General features: G+C 42.4%; 2 protein-coding genes and 1 long non-coding RNA gene across 4 annotated transcripts; 1 reads left to right on the top strand and 2 right to left on the bottom strand.

Annotated features, from left to right (window-relative positions):
• Positions 1–14: 14 nt before the first annotated feature.
• Positions 15–4,926, bottom strand: aste1b (asteroid homolog 1b). 2 transcript variants are annotated; one of them, XM_035993034.1, is made up of 7 exons: positions 4,789–4,926; positions 3,776–4,026; positions 3,273–3,539; positions 2,160–3,142; positions 1,821–2,052; positions 1,505–1,697; positions 15–842 (listed from the first exon to the last, which is right to left on the bottom strand). In XM_035993034.1, the coding sequence occupies exons 2-7, from the start codon at positions 4,011–4,013 to the stop codon at positions 533–535; spliced, it is 2,223 nt and encodes a 740-aa protein (XP_035848927.1). In that variant the 5' UTR covers positions 4,014–4,026; positions 4,789–4,926; the 3' UTR covers positions 15–532. The 2 variants fall into 2 exon arrangements, with proteins under 2 accessions (XP_035848927.1, XP_031178918.2); XM_031323058.2 differs by lacking the exon at positions 4,789–4,926 and adding an exon at positions 4,426–4,597.
• smarcc1b (SWI/SNF related, matrix associated, actin dependent regulator of chromatin, subfamily c, member 1b) lies at positions 4,672–13,688 on the top strand. Its single transcript, XM_031323057.2, has 28 exons — positions 4,672–4,938; positions 5,303–5,422; positions 5,796–5,881; positions 5,966–6,047; positions 6,142–6,234; positions 6,428–6,497; positions 6,890–6,959; positions 7,043–7,118; positions 7,325–7,450; positions 7,663–7,745; positions 7,975–8,081; positions 8,180–8,239; positions 8,398–8,426; positions 8,571–8,686; positions 8,817–8,888; positions 8,987–9,100; positions 9,403–9,556; positions 9,651–9,761; positions 10,027–10,086; positions 10,222–10,480; positions 10,597–10,668; positions 10,833–10,879; positions 11,008–11,107; positions 11,196–11,329; positions 11,712–11,846; positions 12,025–12,166; positions 13,159–13,263; positions 13,375–13,688. The coding sequence occupies exons 1-28, from the start codon at positions 4,762–4,764 to the stop codon at positions 13,440–13,442; spliced, it is 2,868 nt and encodes a 955-aa protein (XP_031178917.1). The 5' UTR covers positions 4,672–4,761; the 3' UTR covers positions 13,443–13,688.
• A 551-nt stretch (positions 13,689–14,239) lies between these two features.
• On the bottom strand, positions 14,240–23,434 carry LOC116066883. Its single transcript, XR_004109074.2, has 4 exons — positions 23,421–23,434; positions 20,137–20,138; positions 15,096–15,317; positions 14,240–14,925 (listed from the first exon to the last, which is right to left on the bottom strand). It is a non-coding gene; the product is annotated as an uncharacterized LOC116066883 (long non-coding RNA).
• Positions 23,435–23,451: the final 17 nt, after the last annotated feature.

Raw genomic sequence — 23,451 nt, 5'->3', positions numbered from 1 at the left:
CATTAATGAATAGTTTAATCTTGGTTGTGTTGTGTACATATTTAAGAGTGTTTTGGTAACGCACTGTAACTTAAAACTGACTTTATGGAATAAGTAAACATTTTATTATTGGCCATGTTGTTACGAGTAAAAACTAGCTGAATGTGATAATTGAAAAAAAACGTGTCGAGTTTGATTTATATTTTTTATTATAGAAAGATGAGCACCAAATTCATATGTATGAAGGTGTCTGCAATAAAATAAGATTTCATGAGTTGCTTATTAAGATGACAATAGCTGCCATACAACTTTGTGGTCAACAGAGATGATAAAATAAGTAATCTCTAAATAAGATTGAAAACATGCATCAGTTACAGTGACATAAAAGCTTTCATAAATCAGCTAAAAGCAGAAACATTAGGTGTAGTTCTTCACTTGTGAAATTACTATTTAAAGCATTCCCTGAGTGTATTTGATAAAACACAGGAATGTCCTCCCTCATATGGTCCCTAGCAAGTGCTTCATATCGATCAGTTCATTTTACTCTGCCTCATCAATCGTCATCAGACTCTTCGTCGCTCATCAGGAGAGCAAACCTGTTGTTTATCTCCTCAGTCCCTCTCCCCCCTCCCCTTGCTCCTCTCCCACGCCCGCCTCTTCCTCTCCTTCCCCGGCCTCCACCTCTCTTCCTACTCCCTGCTGCTGAAGAGGATGGCTGGGTTTTGGAGCTGCAGTTCCTCACAGCGTCCAGCAGGGAGGAGTAGAGTTGTCCCGACATGAAACCCCCGGATAGGAGGGATTCAGCAGCTCGGCCCTCCTTCAGATACCTGAGGAGGCCATGCACCAAGGTACCACTGTACAACCTGACGCGCATACAGAAAGGGAGAGAGAGGCAACCAAATTACAAAAAAATATACTTTTCAACTTAACCATGGTGGTATCTGCAGATCTTTTTAGATTGACCCCCAGGTCCACCCATGGAAGTGAATGGAATTTTGAAAATGTCTTTCAGTTTGCTCTCTCTCAATTACTCTTGATTTGTTTTCATGTCATTTCAATGTTTTAAAGCACCACAAACAAAATTCCATCACTCTTATATTGGAATGGCAGCAGAAATATCAAGAGATTGGTATCACAGTTATGATCAGATTCCACTAGGTGAGAAAGTGTCTTATTTGGTTGAATGACCGTTTAAGTGTATTGATTTGACTGACACAGATGTGGTGTCGCTTAGGACAATTATTAATTCTAAATAATGTGAATATTTGTCTTATGTGATACTAGTATATTTAATGTATGAACAGTCTAATGCACAGTTGGTTGGTCGGACAAAACAAGCAATTGGATGTCACTTTGGGTTTGTGACAAAAATGATGGGCATTCTTCACTACTTTCTGACGATGAGACTAAGTGATCAAAGAAATAACAGAGTAATCAATGATGAAAATAGTCATTTGTTGCCGCTCTAGTTCTCATAGGTGGAAAATGAAAATGGTGTCTTCACTTTCATGTCCCTGTGCCTTACCATGATAGGTGGGGTTCAGGCAGTGGCATCAGTAATAGCTGATTGAGACACAGTGTGCTCCAGAGGCAGGCCTGCCATTGGCTAAAACTGTGAGCCGCTCCGACATCCAAACCCCGTCTCTCCCCTGGCCTCACCCGTTGTCGATCCAGCCCTGCCCACACGTTGCGCTCTGCAGCCCAGTTTAGCTGTGGGACTAGGATGATACACAGCAGCAACAAAATGTAGATCATTAAGGATCACTGTTTGCCTTTTTATTGAGGTACATGTTAGTGTTTGTAACCTTGTGGAACAATACAAAAGATACAACACGTCTAACCGGCATGCTGATAGTGTGTAGCTCCAGGCTGGTTGTTCCAGGACAGCTCTCCGTAAATCATGCCCAGCACCAAAGCCTGGAGCTGGGGCTGTGAGGGTGTTGGGATGGCCTCTCGCAGCCAGAAGGCTGTCACTGCTACAGCCAGCCTCAAGTGAAGAGGAACCGGAACCAGAGAAGACTCCTTCATCCCTAAGACTTCTAACAGGACACCAAGACGAACCGCCACAGGAGCCTGGATCAAATCATGGGACATAATTGGGAAAGGTAAATTAATCACATGAACAATTTTCTTTTGAAAACCATAAATTCAACAAACAAAATTTTTATTGTCATGTTTACCTGGCCAAGTGTGTCTAGATGTAGGGGGGTTCTGAGCAGATGTGCCTCTACGTGGTTTTTCTTCAAGTTCAGATCCACACGGTCGTACTCCTCTACAGTAGAGCCCTGAGCCTGCACTGTAGCTGCACCAGCTGCTTGTTCAATGCTGAATCCTACATTTACACCCTGTTGTGTGCCCTGACCCCTACCTCCACCAACCTGACCACATCCCCGCCCCCTTCCCCCTCCCCCTCGCCCTCTCCCACCTCTTGTACCCTGGCTGATTTTTTCTTGTACCCTCATATCCTGTGCTTGGACATCTGGGCCTCTCTGCAGTAATATCCCATATATAGCCTGGCGTATGGTGCTGGCACTACAATGGCTGCTGGCTAGCTTGCTGTTCTCCACCTGTGGGATGAGCAGGACCCTGCGCATCACCAGAGCATCTACCACCAAGGGAGCCAACAGTCCCTGAGCTGCAGCCAACGACAGGCACTCGGGTAGCCCAGAGGTCCGCCCTCCAGGAGCTGGCTTACCTCCAGAGAACCAGCAAGCCAGAGAGCTTTGAGGGGCGATGTGGTACTCCTGCATACATGCCCACAGCTGTGAACTGAGCCCAGCCTTCTGTCCTCTCTTACCCCTAACGTCTCCACCTTCCTCCCCCATTAGCCTGCTCACTTCCGCCAGGGCCTGCGTTGGATTTGAAAAAGAGGACAGCCAGAGAAGGAAGCCCTCAATGCGGGAAGTGGATGCTCTACCTTTACCCCTGCCACCACTTCTCCCTAATACACTCACATCTAACAGACCCAGGAGTGTTTCAGTATCTTTTGGAGTGCCATAATCATTACCAGCCAGGACGGCACATAAGGGTAGCAACTCCTTGTTCATTCCACCAAACCAGCGACACAGCCTGTTAGTGGTGTAGCATCGAGCCGAGATGTAGCGGTGAGAGGCTTTACCATTAAGGTTGGTCCACTGGAAAAAATGGTGTGGCAGGTAACCACCTAAGAAAACAAAGCACATAAACTATATGTAAAACAACAGCAAAGCATTAAGTGAGATATCATCACTGCTATTCATTACAAAAGTCGATTTGGATCGTTATTAAGTACAAAAGTCTGTCGCTATCCACACCTGGCAGGTCAAAGATATAAAAGTCACTGTCATTGGTCAGAACTGGGCAGTTCCACTGGTGAGCCAAACATGCAATTTCCCAGTCAGCCTCAGCTGGACACTGGACCAGTGGCACTCCTCTCTGGATGAGGACCTGAATGAAGACATCTCTTGTGAGGATGGGGAGAACAGAGCCATTGCGGCCGTGGGAGAGGCTGTCTGCCTCTCTTATCTTGGACTGCAGACGCTGGCGCAGAGTGGGAAACTTCTTGTCACTGGGGTCAATCCCTTATAACCAAAAAAAAAAAAAAAAATAACTTGCAGGTTCAAATTAACTTGTTGATCCATTTTTAACAAATGTGAGCGAACTGCTTTTGTTTAATCTAATTCATTTATCAAAAGAACTATCTACATTGATCAAAACACTTGACTATATTCTGTCATTTACATGTAATAATGCATTGACATCAACTGTAATAAGATGAGTTTCCTAAAATAAAAGGTGCCGATAGGGAGTTCCTTACCTCCATCCAGTACTACAAATGGCTGGATGTTGCAAGCCGCCAAAGCAGACAGGAACTGGGTGAGCAGGCAAGCGAAAGCATCATAGTCCCCTCCATGCTGCTGGTCCAAACCGTGGTTAAAGTAGAGGCGGAAATACAAACTGCAGCCATCAATAACCAGGCGACTGTCCCTGAATTTCACATCTTGGAGGAAGTTTCTGTTCCCCTCCACATAGGTGGTCAGACCCTGGACACCCATAGGATCTTACGGCCTAGGTAAACAGGGAGTGAGTGAGAGGATGAATATGTTACTCACAGGGGTGCTGGTGCATCGGTGCCACGCAGAGTAGTTAGACAGCTAGTTGGTGTGAGGTTGTGTGAAGTCTTTTTTCGGTTTTGCGGAATATCCAATTATAGTATGCGACGGAAATGAATCATAACAAACTCGCTGCTACTGCTGAGTCGACAGTCAGCTGCACAGAAGTTAGTTTTTCCTGTCTCTTGGGAAATTATGACAAAACGGAAAATACTGCAACAGCTATACAATTCATATAACGTTAAAGGCAAGTGATTTGGCCATATCTTAAGTACTTTTTCAAACAATTATTCGAAAGGTAGCTTAGAATTAGAGCATTTCAGTATATACAAGCTGCTAAACAATGTCACTTTACTTCACTTCTGTTCATCCTGTTTACATGTCTTGGGTAGTTATTTCCTAAATGTTATATTTCAAAGTAAAAGTCGTGGTTTGTAACAAAGGTATGTATTCTGTTGTGCATAAAAAACAAGTTTGGGTATTTTAAACATATACTACTGAATCAAAAACGCACACAATTAAGTTTAAAAATAAATGGAAATGAAAGGCAGTTAAATATTTAAAAATAGAAAAACCCTTATGCCGAACTGCGACAATCGCGCTGCGTCTCGCGAGAGAAAACGAGAACGCAAAAGCTAGCGAGCGCGCTAGCCAGTTTTGTTCTCCCGTTTGAGATAAATCTTGTTTTATTATGGCCACAATGTCTGGAGGAACAAACCTCGGCATTCCCGGGACAAGCCAAGCCAGCTCTGGCACATCCGCACACCGGAAAAAAGACAGCAGTCCGTCCGCTAGGTTCTGGGAGAGTCCGGATACTTTAGCCCAGCTTGAGGTGGTGCGACAGTGGATCGGGAAGCACTACAAAAAGGTAGTTAGCTAGCTGGTTAGGAAGCTAGCTAACAAGCTAGCCGCCCCCTGCTAGCAAGTCCAATGGCTCAGACTGTAAACAAACATCTCATGCTGGATAACGTTACGTTTAACGTTGCACAGGCCAGCAAGATTCGTGTTATAAAGTTAATGAGTGCTGTATCTTTAAAAAAAAAAATGCATACAAAAAATGAAGTGCAAATGTAGTCAAATCCTAAGGGTTAATCAGTACAAACCCAACAGTTAAACTGGATACACTGTCGGTAAAATGCAATAGGTTATATGTTCCACTAAAGCATGATGATGATGATGATGAAACATTCTCCTCCTCATATACCTCTCATCTCTGTCTGTGTGTCCGTCAGTATGTGCTGGTGGATGCTCCATCGTGTCAGGCTCTGGCTGCAGTAACCCTGCAGCTTCTCCAGTTCCAAGAGGATGCCTTTGGCAGACAAGCTACCAGTCCTAGTCTCACCAAACTGCCTGTGAGTTGTAGCTTACTGTCTTTCACTACACGAGTATTCTGAATTTACAATACCTCATCCTTTGGTTGTTAGCAGTTTCTGAAGTATCCATCTTTTTTATTTATGTTGATTTAGTCTTCTTGTGTGTGTTGAGATCAATATATAAATATATGACAAGATGTAATGAAATATACTAGTAATTAGGTAGATACACTTGTTACTGCATCACCCTGTCTTGACATATAATGAGAAGAACAAAAGATAAAACCCCAATAAATCTCAAAACGTATTTTAGTTGTGGTCCTCATTAAAAAGCAGAAAGAGTTAGGTGACAGTAAATCTTGCAAGACGGGTTACAAAATGCCAGACTGTTGATTTTACAATTTTTCTGCAGACACAGTGCTTCCTTGACCTGCGACCAGGGGGTGGACTCTGCCACATTCTTGGCACTGCCTACAAGTTCAAGGCTGCGCAAGGCTGGTGAGTTGCATGCCTCTGATCGCCTTTGCTTTTATCACAGTAGTGTCCGTCTTATGATCTCTCTTCCCCTCCCTCCTTTTACAGGCGGAGGTTTGACTTGCAGAATCCATCAAGAACTGAAAGGAATGTTGAGATGTTTGGTAGTATTGAAAGAGCGCTGATCCAGGTGACATAAACACACACATTTAAACACATACACACATCAGCCCACCAAGGACACACCACTAATGAATGTGTACCAATGTTTTGTGTGTCAACAGAACAACTGTATGTCACTGCCTGTGGTATATCTGGACCCTACGCTGGATCAGGAGCTGACTAGCAGACTTACAGATATTATCACCAAACACCAGGTAAAGTGCTGCAGAAGTTAAAGATGAGCCGCCACATTGTTAGAGGGCCTGATCAAAGAGAAAATGTTTAAAGGTTGAAGTATACGGAGACAGGTCTGGCCGACTAAGACATTGCAAGAATAAGAAACTCAGTGCAGCTCTGATAATGTAGTTCAATATCAGTGCCACACAGTCACACTTTGTCCTTCCACAGGGTACGATCACTGAAGACCGAACACTCGCCAGTCACCACATCTATCCCTCATCTGCTTCTACAGAGGAAGGTCAGTTAAAATTAATAATAATTTATTAGTCCCGCAAGGGGAAATTACAATGTTTTTCACTCTGTTGTTATTACACACAGGCCTGAATTACACACACATGCACTAATGGAGAGATGTCAGAGTGAGGGGGCTGCCTATGGAAAGGCGCCCCGAGCAGTTGGGGGTTCGGTGCCTTGCTCAATAGCACCTTGGCAGTACCCAGGAGGTATACACCATATACCACCATACTTTGGTCCGTATGGGGACTTGAACCAGCAACCCTCCGGTTTCCAACCCAACTCCCTACTGACTGAGCTACTGTCACCCCCAATTAGTGCATGTATGTGTGTTTGTTATCGTTTTAAATGGTTATTTAACTTGATTAAAAAAAAAGTATATGCATCTATTTTCAGATGAATGGATGCGCCCTGTCATGCGGAAAGACAAACATGTTTTGGTACACTGGGGCATGCACCCTGACAGGTAAAGCACGAGCACATATGCACACAGGTGTTCATATACAATCACAATACTTACCTTTTGTGTCTCTTGCCACCTTCCAACAGTTACGACAGTTGGTTGTCCTCAAGTGATGTTGAAGGAGAGGTTGAAGAGCCACCACATACAGAAAAGCCGTGGCGGGTTAGTACAAAAACATGATTTAGTACCACTCTATATACTTATTTACACAACACTGTTTCCTGCTACATTTACTATCAATAAGTCTACATCCATTTTACTGGTATTTGGTGATATGATCTCTTGTGTGTTCATTTTGGACACTTGATGAGATACACCAGCATGCACCACCACATCAATACTGATTTGTGTGGGTGTGTGTGCTCCAGGTTCATGCCTGCTGGGTTCTGGACACAGATGTTTTCAACGAGTGGATGAACGAAGAGGACTATTGTGTGAATGAGAGGAATGCACCAATCATTTTCCGCCGACGTATTCACCTCAGAGACGACCAGGTTTGTGTGAAGCTGTAGGCGGTCTGGAGGGCCTGTGGAGGGAAAGGTGTTTTCAGTTATTAAAACATAGATCTTACAGTTTCCTGTCGGGAAACTGTGAACCATGAGATTTTCAAAACGTGAAAGCGTCTTGATCGGTGATGTTTCAGTTAATGGCGCTAGAACTCTCTGTTTCTTAATTTCTCACCATCTACCTCTGCCGTCTGCCGCAGGACTCCAAACACACCCCCTTCAAAAAGAGAAGACGCTCCCCCTCACCTCCTTCCTCTGAAGGCAGGAAGAAAGGAAAGAAGGGGTAAGGGGTCTTAACCAAACGGTTTTTGGTTTGGCATTTCAGTGTGTGGTCTCAGCATTGATTTTGTGTGCGTGCGTGCGTGTGCGTGTGTGTGTGTGTGTGTGTGTGTGTGTGTGTGTGTGTGTGTGTGTGTGTGTGTGTGTGTGTGTGTGTGTGTGTGTGTGTGTGTGTGTGTGTGTGTGTGTGTGTGTGTGTGTGTGTGTGTGTGTGTGCGTGCGTGCGTGCACAGGAGAAGGCGTGGACAACAGGAGGAAGAGCCAGAAGAGGACTTGACCAAAGACATGGAGGACCCTACCCCTGTCCCAAACATGGAGGAGGTTATACTACCCAAGAATGGTAAAAACACTAAAATAAAACAGTGACTAGGAAATTCAGTAATCGGTAAAGAAGCATTTTGTCTCCTAACCATCCTTTACTGTCTCCCTCTCTTGTAGTCAACCTGAAGAAGGACAGTGAGAATACTCCAGTCAAAGGAGGGACCATGGCTGACCTGGGTAGGTTAAGTGTTATAGCTAATGTTAAAGGAGAAATGCTGCACGTGTAAATGCTCCTTCTAGTTTAAAACAGTAAAAAAAAATATGAAATATGGTTGATTTTTGTTTGTAAATGCATCTTGAAATGTTACCCTTCCCTCACTTTTTTTTTTTTCTAGATGAACAGGAGGATGATTTCCCAGGAAGGGTAAATATGATGTCATTTTCCTAATGTTTTTTTAAATGCTGGAAGGCTGTGTATTCTCTAGCAATAATTTGTATCTGTATTTAATCTGTTTCAGTGATTTTAAAAGGGGTATTACATTTACTCTGTGTGTATGTGTGTGTCTAGGAAGATGAGGAGGGGAGAGGGGAGATTACTCGCCTGTCAGAGGGGGAGGACAACGTCACAGAACAAACCCATCACATCATAATACCAAGCTACACATCTTGGTTCAATAACAACAGGTAAATAAATACACACACACACACACACACACACATATATGTGTTGTTGTTGTGACATTGACTATTACTCCAAACATAGCTTTCTTCAGAACATATCCAAATGTCTAACCTTTCTATCCATATATTTAAGCATTCAGTCAATAGAGAAACGTGCGTTGCCTGAATTCTTCAATGGAAAGAACAAGTCCAAATCTCCAGAAATGTGAGTACTTGCACACATTCAGACTTTATTATGTAAGTCTTATCGGATTATGGAGATGGCGTCAATAAAAACCTGATTTTTTTTCCTGTGCACTGCAGCTACCTGGCATACCGTAACTTCATGATTGACACGTACCGGCTGAACCCCCAGGAATACCTCAGCTCAACGTCCTGTAGACGCAACCTCACTGGAGACGTCTGTGCGGTCATGAGGTATAACTTGCGTGGGCACGCGTGCTGCGTGGGCATTTTCTACCATGCATTGTCCGCTGCATCTGTTAAATTAAGTGTGGTGTGTGTGGGTGTTCTGAAATATGAATATGTTAACGGAATGAAATCTATTAGTGTTGGAAAGGAACAAGCGGTATGTGGTGTACTTAATGCGTCTCAGAAGCAGCTTTTAATTTTTTTTTAAACATGACACACGCTGATTTGTCAGTGTTTTTACATGTTGTCATCTGTGGGGGGCATTTTACAGCTGCAGCACAACAACAAAAAATATTCTTTGTGTCCAGGGTTCATGCTTTTTTGGAGCAGTGGGGTTTGATTAACTACCAGGTGGATGCAGAGAGCAGACCCCTCCCCATGGGACCCCCGCCCACCCCTCATTTCAACGTACTGGCGGACACACCGTCCGGGCTTGCCCCCCTACAACACAAACCCCTACAGGTAAAACGCACATAAACACAGTAGCGCATGACAACCGCTCTGAAACACACTTTTGTATCAGATTAAATGTTACCTGATAAACTCCCTCTTCCAGGTGTCCGCCTCGCAACACATGTTGTATTTCCCGGAAAAGAGTAGAGAGAAGCCTTCAGACTCCCAGAACTTTGGTCTGCGCTCCGACATCTACACCAAGAAACACCCAAAGGTCTCACATAATAACAATACAAACATACTGAAAATTGCATTCTTTTTTTTAACCTTCCTTTTTCTTTATAAAATAGTTTTAATCATATTTTAACTAACACTTAACTAATTGTACGTCCGTGTACATTTTTCCCAGTTTGTTTTCCATTTACTGAGTTTTACCATTCTCTCAGTTTAACCATTTCTGTAATTAATTGTTTAAAAAGTTGCTATTAGAGATACTAAATGACTGAATGATGGCCTATTTTTCATGACATCTGCCTCAGACTAAAGGAGCGAGTGCAGGAAGGGAATGGACAGAGCAAGAGACTCTCTTGCTACTAGAGGTAAGAGCTTATACATGACTTATTGCCATCCTAAAAGGGAAATTGTTTTTTAATCATGTGAATCTTTTACCTGAAATTTTGCAAGTTGTTCTCACACTTGCTTGTTCCTCTGTCTCCCTCCCGTGTCTCTCTCAGGCCTTAGAGGTCTACAGAGACGACTGGAACAAAGTATCCGAGCATGTCGGTTCCAGGACGCAGGACGAGTGTATCCTTCACTTCCTTCGCTTGCCGATAGAAGACCCTTACCTAGAAGACTCCTCGGCCTCCCTCGGCCCACTGGCGTACCAGCCCGTGCCTTTCAGCCAATCAGAAAACCCGGTCATGAGCACTGTGGCCTTCCTGGCATCCGTGGTGGACCCACGGGTGGCATCATCCGCAGCTAAGGCCGCACTGGGTGAGAGGACAGAGAGAGGAATGTTGATTAGTGTGTAGTGTACATTATGGTATGGTTTTGAGATGGTGTACTGTATGTTCAGTATGTGTGTAGTGATTCTACATATTTGTCTTCAGAGGAGTTTTCCCGAGTGCAGGAGGAGTCGGTGGATAAGGTCTCCGAAACGTCCAACCAGCTCGACAGAACAGGTAAACCCTTTAATGTATATTTATGCACATAAATATTATATTATGCACAAATGAATCTATTTCTCCATCCATCTTCGTCCGCTTATCCGGGGTCAGGTCGCGGGGGCAGCATTTCTCCATGCTGTCTATATGCATCTCTTATTCTGTTTTCCTCTTTCCTTCAGAGTCGATGGATGCAGAAAAAATTGACACAAACTCGACCACCCACCAGGTGAAACGGCATTAAGAGCTTAGAGTTTTTTTGTATCTGCTGGTGATTTTTGTGACTCACCTTGTGTGTGTGTGTGTGTGTGTGTGTGTGTGTGTGTGTGTGTGTACGTACATTTGGATCTGTTTCAGGTCCCTTTGAGGGCAGATGTGCTCAAGGTTGAATCCAGTGGAGCCAAAGTGGAGGGAGAACTTGTCAAAAGAGAAAATGTACTTGCCGATGAGAGAGACGGTATGTAAATATGTATATGTTCTTACTACAGTATATGTGTGTACACGTGCATGTCTGTATTTTAAAAAAAAAACTCTTTCTGATGAAGGAAGGGGAGATGACGACGAGAGCCTAGGGCGGGGAGACGTGGATGAGGGGAGAGTGATGGAGCAGGATCTGGTGGAGGGCAGTGTTGCCACGGCAGCAGCAGCTGCTCTGTCCTCAGCTGCCACAAAGGCCAAGGTAAAAGCCCACCTTTCCACTTCTAAATGGAACAATCAGGGACGTAAAGTGAAGAAATGTTTTTCTTTTCTTCCATTTATGTCTCGGGTCAGGTCAGTTTTCGTCCCAACCCTTGTTGCTGATGATTGATTTTGTAGTTTTCTTTCAGTCTCTTAATTTATTTTCTCTCTCCCTACTTGCCACGCTCCGTCACACCTAATTTATTACCCTCCTGTTATCGTTTCTCTTCTTTTCTCTTTACCTCTGCTACCTTTTTCGTTTCCCTGCTTCTTCACTGTTACTTGCACCTACCACCCAGTTCCTTACTCTTTATTTATAGTGTCTGTTTTCTACTACTTTCACCCACCTCCTAACTTTTTCCATCTTTGCCACGTGTTTGCAGCACTTGGCGGCAGTAGAAGAGAGGAAGATCAAGTCCCTGGTGGCTCTGCTGGTGGAGACCCAGATGAAGAAGCTGGAGATCAAACTGAGGCACTTTGAGGAGCTGGAGACCATCATGGACCGTGAGAAAGAAGCTGTGAGTGAACTACAATATCTGCTATAGCCCAAACCAATCCTAAATTCCTAAAAACGCAATATGTCAAAAAGCTTTAGTGGCTTTTAACATCCATTTGTTCCTTTGTATCCAGATGTAACAGTGACATGTTTAGAAACCTGTATCATTAATACTTTGTGTCGGTGTGTGTGTCATGTAGCTGGAGCAGCAGCGGCAGCAGCTCCTGTCAGAGAGACAGACTTTCCACACCGAGCAGCTGAAAACGGCAGAGATGAAGGTTCGCCAGCAAAGGGAGCAGCAGGGGCAACAGGGGCAGCCTGGATACACAATGCAGCAATCAGGTCTGTCCTAGTCTCGCATTGCCAGACCTATCTCCACAGCGCTGTGGAGTAAAGTTGGGCTACTTTAAACCAATCACAATCGTCTTGGGCAGCGCTAAGCTCCTGACGGAGCGACGGTGGCTCTGCAAAATGGTCTTGGGAAGGAACATGTTTTGGTGGAACATTTGCACCCCGCAAAGGAAAACGCCACATACAATATTAAATAAAGTTACCTGTTCACACAATACAGTAACGTGAGCAGGGCTTGACATTAGCACCCGCCAACCCGCCAAATACAGGTAGATTTAGGCAGTGGCGTGTAAGAAAGTCACTCTCACTAGCCACTTTGACAGGTGGCATACCTTTATATCGAAACACTGGTGGCTGGAGTACTGTGCCACCGCCCGACACAGGAACACTGTGACCCAGTGTGCAGTCCACGGCCAGAGTACGGTGGCCCGTACGGCACCCCAGACCAGTAAGCCGCAGCAATCACGTAAAATATCCCCCAGAACTCTGTTCAGCGCACGCGACATGGCAAGCCAAGGCAATGGTTGCGTCTGTATAGGTTTGTAGAAGAAGTACAGAGAGTGTGCAGCAGGACAATTTACTTGTTAAAACATTTGGTCTGCGCGCTCCACTTCCCGCCACCAACGGGCACATGCCAGCTGCTTAAGTGACACGCGGAATGCTGAGTGGCTATTAGCTTTAGAAAACCACTAGCCACAGTGCCGGGTGAGCAAAAAAGTTAATGTCAAGCCCTGAACATGAGCTATATAAATTAGCTGGATACATGGTTAAATGCGATTTGCTCTTATGAGTGTATTGTCGTGTGTACTATGACCACAGCAGTCCCCGCCAATCGGTTTTAAAACGTCCCACTTCGATAATAAATGACACACACGCACACACACAGAGAGAGAAAAAGGTTAACCTTCTTAGGACACAAGAAAACACCTCTAATGTATTAATCTTTTATCTGTTCAAATATTTGGTTCTCTCATTACATTTAGCCCTGCCTCCTCCTTCAGGCCAGTCCATGCCCAACCGCATGATGCCTGGTGGAGGAAATGCCCAGACAATGGCTCCTCGACTCTCTGGAGCTCCCAATGGCATGTGTGAGTATTCTTCACTGTCGTAATAGCTTCGAAGGGTTAATTTGTGCCATTTTAACATGGTGTGTTTCTGTGTGTGTGAGATGACACTATCTTGTTCTTTTACTGTCTTAGACCCGTCCTCGCAGCCTGATGGGATAGCACCAGCTCAGCCGGGTCCTCAAGTGTCCAATCACAGCTGAACTGACCAGAAAAACACGCGCGCACACACACACACACGCACACACACACACACACGCACACACGCACACACACACCTGTTGAGAAATTGAACTCTTCAGTACTAGTCACATGTTTATAGACAAATTAATTGTGTAATTTGGTCAATGGCTCAGTCTGTCTTATATCTGTGAAATATTTGTGCTCTGACGTCAGAGTTGAGAAATCTTAAGATAGAACTCAACTCATTAAAGTTGTTTTACATGAAACTCAATTTGTCGTGTGTGTGTGTGTGTGTGTGTGTGTGTGTGTGTGTGTGTATAAAGTGGAAGGCAATGAAAATAAAGAGTTTTTGTTTAACTACATTTTAGTGTTGTCTTTTTCGTCAGATAGGTCGACATGTTGATATTGCCAGAGTCAGCGTTTAATGACAGTGGTGCTGATGCCAGTGGCAACTTAATATGCTATAGTGTCTGGCTTTTGTTTGATAGACTATTGTCTGCAAAATGCCTCTTTGAGTTTCCTCTTAGCGTAATGATCGGAATGATATTTGAGCTGTGCTTTTATTGTGAAGGGAAAATGCCTTTTTTTGAGGACGAGTGAATTTAAGCTGGGCTTTTATTGGGAAGGGCAGACATGGAAGAGCCAGCGTTCTGGCAGCGCCTTTTTTCCTCAACCTTTATTGTGCTGTCGTTTAGTGTAGACGACAATCTGAAACTCCATTTTTAGCCACTGATTAGGGGAATAACCATAGACTGTATATAAGAAGGAAATAACTAACTTGCCAGACACGCTTGCTGGTAATGATCACAGAGCCAACTGAGTTTTGTAGATTTATTTGCATTAACACAAACAAGGTTCCGCATCCAATACATCCCATAATTGTATTACTGCCATACGAAGTGGTGTCCAGAAGGCATGAAAAAAAAAAAAAAACGGCATTAAACAGCATTAGAAAAGCGTGAAAACAGCGGTCAGCAAAAATGAGACTCTCTCTCTCCCCACCCTCCCCGGATGAAAGGAGACACACACACACACACACACACACACACACACACACACACTTACTTTCTAGAGCGATTAGCATAAACTCATTAAGGGGTAGACACAGCAGTGAATAGGCACACATTAACTAATAGATATTAACATGAAACATTCCTAGTTAATTACTGACATTAAAACAAAAATGATATTTAAGTCATAAAAGTTCATAGGAAACATGGGCCGTATAGGGTTTTCCAGTAGACTAAAAGCGACTTCTGGAACGGGAGCGACTTCTGGGACGCAGCGACTCCTGGCTTTTCGAGTAGGAGATTGCTGCTCCAGCGCCGCTGGAAAGCGCCTGCAGCAAGGTGGGTTTTCTCTCTTGTGTTCTCAGCTGCGTATTGGTTACATACCAAAGACCAACAGACAAAGTATATTGTAATACATATTGCCATCCACCCCATTTTGATGTAGAAAAGAGCGTTCAGTGCGATCATTCCAAAGACGACTGGTATACTTTGTCTGGAACAACATGAAGAGTAATTAATTGATGATGACTTTATAATACACTGAGGTTTTCTTCTAGCCTTATAACTATCTCACAGACTATGGAAATAACTGTAATGCTACAAACCAGATTACATTTGTTGATAAGGAAACAAAACTATAAGCAAGGGTGCAAGCAGACTTACTGTGAAGGAAATGTCAGCAGGATGATGACGATTCCAACGAGGCTGAGAAAGAACACTGTCCCGTAAGATGGAATCACTAAATTCAAAAATCCTAATGTGAATGCAAGAAAACCACAAGATCAAACCCTGATTTCCACAAAGCAGGAAAAATGCAGATGTCAGATTTATGTACAGACAGCATTGCAACATATTTATACACAAACATGCATTTTATAAGCTGTACTCACATTGGGGATGGAGCTACCATCTTGAGAGAAGCCTCTTGTTTGTTTCAGCAGTTGTTACTTGACCCTAATGAGATTTACTTTTGTGCTATCAAATAGTCCTAAGGAGGCTTTGGTAATGAACAGGTCCTCTTATAGTATCTAGTAGTATTAATAGTGACATGTCAAGGCAAGGCAAGGCAGCTTTATTTGTATAGCACATTTCAGCAACAGGGCAATTCAAAGTGCTTTACATAAAAACGGATTAAAAAAAAGGTGTTTTAATCTTTTGTGCCCCCCCCCCCCCACACACACACACACACACACACACTCCCCACCCAACAGATGTGAACACCCTCCTTTCTTCCTGTCTACTAAATTGTCATTGGCCATTGGCTGAATGCAATGATGCACCTGTCTGAAGAGGTGACTGGTGTTCTGGAGTGCCTACGTTGTCTGTGAACCAGCTTTTCCAAATACCTGGCCTTCACTGACTGGCGTGACAACTGTGTCCTGGCGTGTGTCCTATAGTCCCAGTTGACGTTGCGTCATCTGGCTTTCAGTGGCAATGTATGGGCCTATAGGGTTGTGCAATATATCAATCTGATTGCAGTGTTTGTGTATTTTACATTAAAAAAACATATTGTGAATACATTTATATTTAATGTTGCCACTATTTTTTCATACCAGTGTGACCTTAGAGTTTCAAAGTGGTTAAACCTTCTTCAAATTTCCTTTAGCAAAATTATTAAATTATACTGTAGGTTACAGTCCAAAGTCTGCCTTATCTGTATAATTTTTACACATCCAAAACCATTTTCAATATCTTATCGTTTAGTGAAGTAGTAGTAGTAGCAGTAGTATTCCAAGAATACTACATTCTCATTATGTCATAAAGTCCTCAGACTGGTTTACGGGAATGTATTTATATCATTCGGTTTACGCCCTCTGAAACTAGATTACATTATACACAGGCCACAAGAGTGTTTCTTCTTCCCCTAGTCTCGCATTGCACAACCTATCTCCACAGCGCTCTGGAGTAAGGTCTGGCAGATACATTCTAGGATAGGTGAAAAAAAACACATTGCATTTATTTAAACCAATCACAATTGTCTTGGGTGGTCATAAGCCCCAGACTACTGCTCCAGAGCCATCGCTGCAGAGCGACGATGGCTCTGCAAAATGGTCTTGGGAAGGAACTTGTTTTGGAGGAACATTTGCACCCAACAAAAGAAAACGCACAATACAATATTAAATGAAACTAACTGTTCACTCAATACAGTAACATGAGCTATTAAAATCAGCGGGATACATTGTAAACTTAATTTGCTCTTACCAGTGTATCACTGTGTACTTCTTCCACAGCAATCCCTCCAAAAAGTCCCAGTTAAATAATAAATGCTGTAAACATATTCTTTGTAAATCTTTACAATCATTCACTGAAACCAAGGAGACCTGCCTTATTGCACAAAATACATATTTATGTCAAAACTTACCATTTTCAGCGTGTAGCTTGCTAGCTCGAAGTTTGTTGTTGTTTCCCGTTGTGAACAAAGTATGAGAACGGCAACACACAGAGAGCAGAAGGTGAGGGACATCCGGTGCATGAGCCACGCACCGTATGTCAGGCAATTATGCTGTAAATCTGTTTGAATTCTGTTGATCCAGACTATTCTGCCCCTAACTTCCTTAGCAGAGCCACCTGAAAAGGTCTCATTCTGAACACCACAGAGCAACCTGGGGATTTTTTGGCCTGAATATTTAGTACTCAACTGAATGCCAGAGATGGCTCGGTCTGGTTGAGTCATTTTTTTTAATTTAACAAAATGTGCCCTACTACTAGAGAAGACCAGTAAAGGGTTAAACTGCTCTAACTAACTTTCAGTTTGTATAACTTGTAAGTTATTAAGGTCAGGATTTAAACATCTGCTGTCACAAAGACAAACAACTTTTGTTCTTTCCCTCACATAGTACTTTCCCAGAAGAGATGGAGTATTGGAGTGGTGGAACTCATGAGTGCCAACTCAAGTTTGCATTTAGGCTAAATTGTATCAATAGCTTGATGTGTTTAAAATGTTTGAAATGCTGCGAACAGTTAGTAATATACAAACTATTAGAATACATGTATAATAATGTACTTTAAAACCACAGATTGTCTGCCATCTTTGTTTTTATTGCAGAGTTATGATTCAATCGACACTTTTGCAATTCATTTTTAGGAGAATGAACAAATAATGTTTCCTGTTTGCTGCAGCTTCCTGGCATACCGTAACTTCATGATTGACACATACCAGCTCAACCGCCAGGAATCCCTTAGCTCAAAATCCTGCAGATGTAACCTTGCCAAAGGCATCTGTGCTGTCATGAGTTATTAGTATTAACATTTTAAACATCTTTCTTTTTAAAATAGTTTTATCATATTTTGTACACGTACGTAATTTTACATTCACTTGTTGACATAAAACAAATGGTCCTGTATATTCAGTTTGATTCCAAATTGATGGTTCATTGGAACCCAGTGAGGTTCTGTGCCTTGTTATGTCTTGCCCAGTCTCTCTACACAAAGCTAGATCAGTTATCGTTCCCCATCCACTGGCTCCAACGCAGTTCTGGTCCAGAGTGGTTTTATATTTATTATTGCAAGGAATTTGCTTGTGGCTTTGTCTACACTCGCTTCAGCCAAGAGTGCACTACAGCTGTCCTTTTAAAAGGGCACTTTCAAGTTTGTGAATGTTAAGATTTGTGTTTGGTTTCAGTTTTGTGTCCAGTGAGGCTGCCAAAGGGTGTGTTTCAGCACACTGCAGCGCTTCAAAAACAATAACTGATTAAGTTGTTATTTTCCAAGTTCTTTTGTTCATGATGCCCTAAAAAAACATTGTGTGAACACAATGTTTTTACCAGTAAATTGTTGCAAGGCTGTTGCCTTGCAACAATTTACTGGTAAATCTAATTTTAACTAGAATTCAAATTCTGAAAAACTATTAAACTACTCTATACCAGTTGGTGTTTTAGTTTATCATTCTCTTATTATTTATACCTCTGCTTCGCGTCGTGCCAAACAATGCTCCTTAGCTGTGACATAATCACAACATACCATACATCAACGTGAGCTATTGCTTAAGTATACAGTACACAGGGTTGGGTAGTAACGGATTACATGTAATCTGGATTATGTAATCAGATTACAAAAATCAAGTAACTATAATCAGACCAGATTACAATAAAAAAAATGTGTAATCAGATTACAGTTACATTGTTGAGGATTACCTGATTACATTTTATCATGTAAACAATGCAACTTTTTTATGATAGCCTGTTTTAATTTGACAAGCAGTTAATTCGTTTGTCCACTAGATGTCACTATCATCCAATTGCCTGTGTAGTTTCTTGACAAGAAAAAGGTTCAAATCAAAACTCAAGATGGACAGACGAAAGACAGACCCGTTTCAGTTGGTAAAAATGTGTTTACTAGTTGGCAATATCGCCACAACTTCTATTTAAAGACAGTGGAAAATAATAATGTGTATGTTGTGTGCAAGTTGTGCAAGTTGTGCAAACCAAAAGTGCAAGTATTGTCAACGGTGCTAACATCTACTTCAAATCTGAAGAAACACTTGGAGGTAAGTTGAACGTTAACATTAACATTACAGGAACATGCTCGGCATCGTTCAAACATTGCTAGCTATCAGGTGGTCCAATGATGATAAACTAATGGTTTCAGTTTTTTCACCATTTAGTGAAGGTTAAATTTGCATTTGCCACATCAGTATTGATCATGGTGGCGATGGTTAGGCTAAACGTTATGTCGATCGCTCATAATGTTATATTGGATTTTTTTAATGGATCTCTTAACGTTATCCTGGGATTCATTGTAACATCACTCAACTTGTTAGTTAGCTTAGGTAACGTTAATACAGCAGTGTTCTGCGGTAGTAGTCTAACTTACTGTGTAATTTTCAGTAATTTTCTGTATGAATATGATATTGAAATACAATTGGGATCACTCATTTGATTTCCAACCCATTAGTTAAGACAGGAATGCTTTAATGAGAGCAAAATATTTCTTAGATGTAATGAAATAATAAAGAGAAAATAAAATGAGAATTCATTAATTAATTCTGTGGCGGTGTCTTTTACCTAAGGTGCATATTTATTGAAGTGATCTAAGAGTAATCCTAAAGTAATAGGATTACATTAATGTTTTGGGTAATCCAACTGATTACGTTACTGATTACAAAAATTGCCATGTAATTTGTAATCAGTAATGGATTACATTTCAAAGTAATCTGACCCAACCCTGGCAGTACAAATATATACAGTAAGTATACAAGAGAAACAGGGTGTGTCAGTTGTCTCTACTACCTTCACCAGTGAAGAATGAAAGATGAAATGCCCTACTGCACATTGTTGTTAGATACACTCAGCTTTGTCATCTCCTAGTGGCAGCACTGCACCTTTTATCAAAGCACCATGAGTTTATTTCCTGTAGCGTTACTGTTCGTTACGGTTATATTGCTCTATGAAGACTGCTGTTCATATTGTTGTTAGACATTTTATGAATATATTATGACAGTTGTTGAGATCATTAGAAAAGGCTGATAAAGTTGCCAAATGTGTTTTAAATGAAGTCTGTTACTAAGTGCAATATATAAAGTGCTGTACATGTGTGTTTCTATAGTGGACCAATTCACCTCAATTTTTTTTGTTGATTTTCAGTTGATTATAAAAACATACATACGTACAATCCTCCCAAATTACAGTCTTAGTTCACTGAACCAATAACTATTTAGTGTAGACTACTGTACATTTGTGTAACAACAGGGAGAGGACACCTCAACGGCTTTTGACCTTATACTGTATTTTGCTGGGGGGAAATAACTGATGAATATCACTCTGTTAGGCTACATTCATATTTACAAATGTGCATGAAATGTATCACTTAATTATTATAATATAGTTCCTAGATTTTAGAGTCCAATTTCTTCAGTGTCTTTCTTTTCTATGTCCATATATACGAGGGAGCAAAGCATATAATATGTACAGAAGGAAACTCGGCCTCTGTAAAAAAAAAAAAAAAAAGAAAACGTGAGAAAAAGCATGGCAGATAATAGCGGACCGACTGAATGATAGCCTAAAACTATACATTTACGAACTACTGCTCTTAACTGAAACCATTCAATGAGTCCCTTGTCATTCGCAAAAACGAACAATTGTACACTTTGCATTTAAAGCGAGCAGTGGAAGTTAATATGACTTAGGAAATTTATATTTTAGCCCATGAGAGAGAGAGAGGGAGAAACAGTGTGAAAGAGATATTTATGTATCATATTCTAGTGTTGTAGAAAATGGATCTTCATGGTAAATTTCCTGAGTAACATTATCTTCTGCTTAGTTTTAAGGCAAAGAGTACAATGGTTAATTTGTGCAAATGATTAGTAGCCTAATCCTTGAATGGTAGGATTATGACGGTTTCAATTCAGAGCAGTGGTCAGTTAATGTATATAAACTTAGCACAAAAAGTAAGGAAATTTGTGTTTAGTAGATTATTTCTCTGTGGTAACAATGCTTTTTGCAATAAATCTTATACCGTTGGAAAGCCTGTGTAATTCCCTTTCAAATGGTGCCCCATTTGTAAGGAACATGCATTTGTGGGATGAGCAGCAGCACTGAGTATGTGGGTTGCGCCCATGAAAAATTTGCCAAATCTTCTCTGCCATTGCCACACAGGTTATTTTGCTGTTGCTATTGACACTTGTTTTAAGCTTCTGGTAGCGTGAGGTGCTGCCAATCAGGTGCCTGATTTAGAGATGAGATTCTGCAACCAGTGGCAATCCCATATCTCCACAGTCTGGGACCGAACTCTATCCTCCAAGATGACAACGCTCGCCCCCCACAGGGCGGGGTTTATCAGAGACTACCTCCAGAATGTGGGAGTGGAGAGGATGGAATGACCTGCCAGCAGTCCTGACCTCAACCCCATTGAACACTTGTGGGATCAGCTTGGGCGTGCTGTTCGTGCCAGAGAGACCAACACAACCACGTTGGCTGACTTGCGACAAATGCTGGTTGAAGAATGGGATGCCAGGCTGGTGACCAGCATGAGGAGGAGGTGCCAGGCTGTTGTGGCTGTGTATGGTTCTTCCACACGCTACTGAGGCTCCTGTTTGTGAAATGAATAAATTGTTAAAATTGCCAATATGTCTTTTTTCTTCAAACTTCAATCATCCAATCCACCAAACACCAAACGAGTCAATGGCAGAATAACCTGTTTGGCATTGGCAGAGAAGATTTGGCAAATTTTTCATGGGCGCAACCAACATACTCAGCACTGCTGCTCATCCCACAAATGCATGTTCCTTACACATGGGGAACCATTTAAAAGGGAACTAAACAGGCTTTCCAACGGTATAAGTTTTATTGCCAAAAAGCATTGTTACCACAGAGAAATAATCTACCAAACACAAATTTCCTTACTTTTGTGCTAAGTTTATTTAGGCTACTTACGCATTCAGTCAGTCCGCAGTCGGCTGCCACGCTTTCTCTCGCTGCTTCATTACAGCGGCCGTGTTTCTTTTTTACAAATAATGTGTTTCACGTTATCATACTTCCACAAGAAGCTGCTGCTCACTCTGTATAAAGTATGAACAATGCGTATTCTCCATTTTAGCATCAGTAAATCTGTGATCGACCTCGCGGTCTGTTAAGGAAAGCCGTGAACGCGCATCTATCCAAATTACTTCAGCCTGGCTCGACCTAGTCGCTCCTCCTCAGTCTGGCTTGGCCTTCGTGAAACACATCAAGCCAGGCTGCACAGATTAGACTAGGTCAAGCCTCGCTTTATCGGTTATCCTGGATTTATAAATTCTGCTTCTGTGAAACAGCCCCCAGGACTCCAACCAACCAGCTTCAGCCACAGTGCCACCACCCAGTCAGAGTCAGAACCACCCTATCACTACACAGGACATCACATCCAGAGGCTCTTCAGTGGGTCTTACATGGCAATGACCCTGCCATCCTCCATGTAGTTCCAGTTTCTGCTTTCCATGTAATGTCCTTACATTTAAATCAGAGCTAACTTCAGCTAAGCATCTATTAGAGCAGTTACTTGAGGACACAAGGATCATTGAAATTCAGAATGTGATTAAAGTTGGGGGGTACGGAGTATTAAAGAGATAAGATTCCAGACTTCTCTGAAAAGACCTCACTCTGCTACCTGCTCATTGTTATCCATACATGTTGTGGCTTTATCGATGTAGATATATTTAATAAGCAGCCTCATCTTCTTCCGAGAGTGGACGTTGCAACATTAGACACACACTCACTGACACATGCAGGAAATGCACCAGAGGGGATTTGGACATCCTGTCCACCCCTCACTGTTCAACACAGCGACAGGATGGAAAATCAGGCGAGCCCTGAGCACAACATGCACAAACCCATGCACGCACAGAACTTGGCGTTGACTAAAGTGTGCTATTCTCCCATTCTGGTTCTCGGTAAGATCCATCTGTTCATCCAACACGAAGAAACACAAAAAAAACTAACCTGTCTTGCCTGTAAAATGCCAAGTACCGGAATTAATTCAATCGCTGTAAGAGGATGAGAGTTGAAATATAGGATGTGTGTGCTCGAGGGTGTTTATCATGGCAGACATTTTTGTGTGTTTGTGTTTAGGGGACGGGGGGGGGGGGGGATATGGTAGTACGGAAGCAATTTCGTTCTGCTCTGTTTGGCAGTGCATCAGTGAACATTTTTCTGTTTCTCCTCGCCACCACTCCCAGCTCCCTCTCTTCAACATTCACCCATGTCTGTCCATCCTCTGAATCCCATTACACACAACCTTTCTCTGTCTCTTCGCCTCTTGTGGCTGTCCCTTTCTCTATCTTTCCCCCTCTCTCCCTGCCAGGTCCTTCTCATGCAAAACCCCACTCTTCCGTTGCTGAGAGTGGGGTTTTGAGGTGGACTCAGTTTAGATTGACGGATTGATTGGGAACAGCGGTATGCTGCACACAGCAGGGGCTTGGACCATTTCACTCCCGATTCAATGTGTAATGAGCGGAACTCGTTTTTTTAAAACTATGAACAGAGCATTTGGTCATAATTATTTCATAATGTATTTGACATAATCACATTTAGGAGATGAGTGGGTAGTC

This window comes from Sander lucioperca, chromosome 16 (assembly GCF_008315115.2).
Source record: "Sander lucioperca isolate FBNREF2018 chromosome 16, SLUC_FBN_1.2, whole genome shotgun sequence".
In the NCBI taxonomy this organism is placed as follows: Eukaryota; Metazoa; Chordata; class Actinopteri; order Perciformes; family Percidae; genus Sander; species Sander lucioperca.
Note: the sequence above shows the minus strand (reverse complement) of the source record. Positions and strands in the feature narration are given on the sequence as shown.